The sequence below is a fragment of the Leptonychotes weddellii genome, chromosome 6 (genome assembly GCF_054177405.1).
Source record: "Leptonychotes weddellii isolate Sample4059 chromosome 6, ASM5417740v2, whole genome shotgun sequence".
In the NCBI taxonomy this organism is placed as follows: domain Eukaryota; kingdom Metazoa; phylum Chordata; class Mammalia; order Carnivora; family Phocidae; genus Leptonychotes; species Leptonychotes weddellii.
The window spans coordinates 132,359,656-132,365,117 of record NC_138374.1 but is presented as its reverse complement, the minus strand read 5'-3'; the positions used below and the strand labels follow the sequence as shown (position 1 = coordinate 132,365,117).

At 43.2% G+C, this 5,462-nt stretch overlaps 1 protein-coding gene across 2 annotated transcripts in view; it reads left to right on the top strand.

Moving 5' to 3' along the window:
- The first annotated feature begins 5,123 nt into the window (after nt 1-5,123).
- RGS4 (regulator of G protein signaling 4) overlaps nt 5,124-5,462 on the top strand; it is a 6,775-nt gene continuing 6,436 nt past the window's right edge. For both annotated transcript variants that reach the window (XM_006734510.3, XM_006734509.3), the window contains exon 1: nt 5,124-5,288. In XM_006734510.3, the coding sequence (XP_006734573.1) occupies nt 5,245-5,288 (44 nt within the window). In that variant the 5' untranslated portion in view covers nt 5,124-5,244. The remainder of the gene's footprint in view (nt 5,289-5,462) is intronic.

Genomic DNA, 5,462 nt, shown 5'->3' with positions numbered 1-5,462 from the left:
CACAAGAAGAAGCTGGAATTCAGAACGTTTACCCTAGCTTGCAGGACCACCCAGTCAGTACGTGGAGGAGCTAGAATTAGAATCCAAGTCTGCCTGACTGTGAAGTTCAAGCACATTCCAGGACACCATGCCATCTCTTTCCATTAGCACATTGTAAATGAAGTCTTATGAAACTCCTGTTTCTATCTTGGGCTAAGCTCTGCATAAGAAAGATGAAATCTTTGGGATAAGGATATTTTGGTTCTTCCCTTACTTCTTAGGAAAGAAAGATTTTTCCCCAGCTCATTAAGTGTGACACCATCCAAGGGAAATTGAGCCATACGTCACCTGGTTTTAGTCCAGTGTCAGGGTGAAGGGCTCTCATTTCCTGCATGTGACCACCAAGCTTAATGCAGAGTTAAGACACATTTCCCAAAAGGGAGACATCGGGGAAGTCCCTGTTCATCTCCCTGGTATACAGCACTCTCCAGCTGGTTGTTTGCTTTTTGGCCTTAAATCGATAACTTGAACTCTCACTGAAGTCCTGGACATTGTAATGAACTATTAATTTGGGGGTGGGGGGCTGTGGTTCTAACTGCTGAGAGGAAATTGTGATCTGAGATGGTGTGAATGTTGACTAAGGCTGAGCCTCGGCCTGCATCCTGCCCTCGTTGGGAGAGGGGCCCCTTTTTAATACTGGGGAGAAGAATCCGGTGCCTGCCACAATAGCTTATTTCTTTGTTTCAGATCCCGGAAGAGCTTGAGCAATGTTTTCTCTTGTTCTCCCTGAGCTAAGGGTGGGGAAATTAGAAACTTACCTGGGGACCACACACAGCTCACATCCTGTGTGGTTTTAATGTCCCTCGGTGGAAACAATGTTTATAGTGTTTGGGCCAACAATGCCTTCCAGATGCTAAGCATTTATAGTTTAAGGAGCACTTTTCCACATACTATCTCCTTTGATGCTTATATCAACCTTGGACAGTAGTGTTTTTTATCATCATCGTCTTTCACATGGACTATTGGGATATCCTCAGGACTACTGGGATATCCTCCAAACTTTCTGCCACCCTCTTACTATTCCCCAACAATGCTTCCCAAGTTCTACTTCTAGAACACTATTATGATCTGCTTCAATACCCTGCCTAGCCCCCCAACAACTACAGAGTGAAATCTGGTCTTCAGTGTGAAAAGAAACACCCTTCGGGTCTCAGAGTGTCCATCTAGCTTCATTTCTCTCTCCCTCTGCCCCAGAGCCATGGTCACATATACATCTCTGTGGTCTCTAAATGGTATACTTTCTTTCATCCTTCATGGCCCTGGTAGCATAGAGATTAATAACAGAGACCCTGGACTGTCTGAGCTGACCTCCTGTCACCACCACCTAGTAGATACATAACCTCAGATAAGTTACTCAAACCCTCTATGTCTCATCTGTAAAATGGGACCACTGTAGGGCCTTCTTTCATGATGAATTGTTGAGAAATACATGAGTTACTAATATACAGAGCTTAAAACAGTGCCCTGCACAATTAGTGTCCAATAAAATTAGCTGTTTTTCTTGTGTCCTCTATTGTAATGCTCTTCTCTTTTTTATATATATACCTATTAAGTCTCTATTCTTCCTTTAACGTCCTTTGTTAAATGACTCCAAATTTTCAAGGTTGCATTTATCTGTATCCTCTGTGCTTTCCTGGAGTTTTGTATAAACAAGTTTATAATAATGGCACTCAATCTGGGTCTTCCCCATGAAAGTATGAGCTTCTGAAAAGCACAGTCCATTCCTGATTCATATTTAGGTTACTAGAGCTTAATGAGATGTCTAGCACATAATATTTAATAAATATTCATAAAGTAAATATCCATTTTGAACTCATGAGTTAGGGTTTAAAGTGCTCATTCTTCTCATTGGTCTACCTGTTCCCATGTTCTTCCCTCAATCCATACTTCCACAAAAGCCAGAGTGACCAGCTCATGCCTGTCATCTCCTTTGATCCCTTGAGTGGATTTTTATTGCATGCCAAGGAGGTCCAGTGTCTGGACCAAGTCCTTGCAAGATCTGGCCTTTATCCTTCTACCTCTGTATCACGCTACTGTCCCCTTGTTCTCAGTTTTCTGGTCATGCTAGTCCCCTTTTTCTCACTCCCAATTTAGATAAAGAACATTCTTGCTTGCTCTTAACCTCTGTTTGGGCAACTGTTTTCTAGGCATAGCTCATTGCTCATTTCCTCTCACCAATCACATCTCACTGCAGATCCCACCTCTTCAAAGAGGCCTTTCTGACCATGTTGGCTAAATGAGCCCTTTGCCATCCAGTTTCTTTCTGTCACATCACTTGCTTATTTTCTTCATGGAATGGGTTACAATCTGGAATTACATGTTTCTTTTCTGACTCCTTCTACCTGGGTGGAAACTTGCCTGCTTATGCACACTCACTGCTGTTCTTCAGACAGAACCTGTCACAGAGTAGGTGCTCAAAAGACAGGTCTTAAATCAACGAATAAATAAAAAGTAGGTCTTTTGAGAATGAAGCTATTCCACCTCACAAGAATCATCCAGGAATGACAAATCACAGAATAATAGAACAAAAGCCTTTGTGTATGTCAGAGAAAGAGGGTGGAAAATTGTCAAGGTATCATGATGTACCCCGTCTTCGCCTCCTCAAACACAACCCAGTCCCGTAGTGTAAAATAAGTTAACTTATATAAAGCTTTCCCAAACATTCTCTGAAGTATTAAAACTCTTAAGAAATTAAGAAATTGTGATTAAAGAAGTGAATGAATATGAAATGCCTTGACAGATGAATAGGTAATCACAAAGTTAAAAAGACCTGGTTTTAATAGAGAGCCAGAGCGATGTGGTTCCTTGCTGTCACGGAGCAAGAGAAAATCAGGCAGAGTCTCCTTGAATGAAATGCCTAAAATTAATATTGCATTTTGTTATCTACTGTATATAGTCTAACAATAAACAATATTAGCCTAGCACTTTACATTTTAGAAATATCTCTGTTTATATAGTTTATCTCATTTGATACAACAGTTTAATAATACGATGACAGCATGTAGAAAATCCACATCACCTAGTTTCAAGAAACCAGCTCTATCAGTAAGAAGCCGTGACCTTGGCAAGTCACTTTTCCTCTCTTTTTCCTTTTTGGTAAAATGAAGGTGTTAGCCTAGATTATCTTGAATCCCATTCAGCTTATCCATTGGCACTATTTGTATTTAACTTATGACAAATCATGCTTCTCTTTGACCCAGGTCCAAGGTATAAAGTTCTTATTGGGTCTTCATTCATGTTCCTAAAATCAAATTATTTGACTGATCACTCTCTTGGGTGCCTAGGTAAACAAAGAAGGCCCTGGTCTATCCCTTTTAATTATTCTCTCCTTTTTGATGCCAATTCTGATGGGTCCATCTCCCTACCTTCCTTGGGTCTGATGGCCTCTGCCAATTTGCCTTGCACCGTGTCCCCTTACCCAACACAACCAAGGACAGCTGTCAGCTTCACAAAGAAATGTATTTGTTCCATGTTCAAGCTCAAGGAAAAGTTGTCCAGTAGCTAATCTAATTTTTTCCTATCTGCCTTGGAGAAAGCCAGAGAATTTTTCCTATAATTTAAACACATCTTCTAGAGATTATGGTCCTGCCATCCTTTTCTATTTCTCTGCCATCTCCTTGCTCTGCTGGCCATGGACCCGGGTAGCAGGGTGGGCAGTGTGGGACGTCTAATGTCGTGTGTGTGGTAGGCACATTGCTCTTTATCACTTCCCTTTCTATATTCTCGGGTACCTTTGCATCTCACTGGAACCCATCTATTTTTTGTCTTCTCCATCTAAACCATTTGATGCCCCTGCTTCTTATATGTAAAGTACAGTTCACTATATCCTATGATCAGGAAACTATCTACTTAAAAAATGAAAGCTGTTTGGGTCTGACATAGCAATTCATTCCCTCTTTCCATGCATAGCTTTCCTGCATGGATAAGACCCCTCTGTAACTCTGGTGTGGTTACTGGAGCCACGACTACAAGATGAAAACACCTGCATGGTTCTTTCAGGCATTCAGTGTCTCATATGTGTACAAAAGATACTAACTGTCCAGGTGTTCAGAAGCACCTGTAGGATCAAATATTCTTATGTTCACTCTGAAGCCTGGTAATACACACACAAATTACCTATTTTCTTCTTCTTCTCCTTCTCCTCCTTCTTCCTCTCTCTCTCTCTCTCTCTCCAATATTGTGATGTACCAGTTTGAAGACCTGAATTCCATAAGACACAATAAGATATAAGTCCATTTACGAATAAGAAAGGGTCTCTGTATTTGTTCATTTACTCCTTCCTCTGGTCCTCAACTACTGTTTTGTGGCTTTTGGCAGGAGGCATGCATGTATGAGCGAGACTGTGCTAGGCTGAATTCCGTTCTTAGTAAGATTTCCAGAAAAGTATTTCACAGTCAGGCTGACTACAGATGTGGCTAATCCACTTTCCCTAGGCTAATTTTCTGTGCCGCCAGGCATGTAAGCGTCTGCTATCCAGCCATTCCTCTCCACACCCCACACCCGTGCGCGAATGTGACAACCCAAAAGGCGACTTCGGCAAATCGCGACCTGGAAACTGCGATCCTGCCAAATCCCCTCTGGAAATAGTGAGGATGAGATATTGGACCATGTGGGATACGCTGTTTCTAATGCAACAAAGGAAGCGCATTGAGATTCAGTCCCAAAATGAGCGCACAAACTCCTGGGGGCTCCTTTCCTTCCAAGAGGCAACTTGTCTTGACATTGTTTTTACAGAAGAATGAATAAAGCTATATTTCTTAACATTTGAAACTCTCTCTCCCCTCCCCCACCCCTTTTCTAGAAATTCAAAACCCTAGACCGACATCGGTAGAGACAGGGAGCATAACTTTCTTTTCTGTTCACCCACTTCGCAAGAGGTTTCTCTCAGGCTGTTCACTTTGCACGGTGATGCGTCAGTACCTCCCCGCGTAACTCCCGCCGCCAGGGGGGCGGGCTGCTGCGGGGCGGCGGTTTCAGAGTTGCCGTCTGATTGGCCGGGCGGCTGCGGGGCGGTGGTTTCATAGCTGCCGTCTGATTGGCCGGGCGGCCGCCGCTGAGCTATAAAAGAGACCCCTGCAGCTCCGTAGCAGCTCCGAGGAGTCTGACAGCATCCTCACGGAGAAAAGGCCAAGTGCGCTCAAAACAGAAGCCACAGCTCCTGCTGCCGCATTTCCTCCCCAGCTTGCGAATCCCACACCGAACAAGATGTGCAAAGGACTTGCAGGTCTGCCGGCTTCTTGCTTGAGGAGGTAAGATTATTTTCAGCCACTCACCGCGTTGCACTTTCAGACGGACTTTCTTAGTTACTTACGTATACTATTTGCTAACCTAGTTCTTTGGAATTAGAAACAGTGTGGTCAGGAGGGCCTCAACTTGCTAGCTCTCCTCTAAGACCAGCTAGAAATTGTCACTGGAGAAGTGTG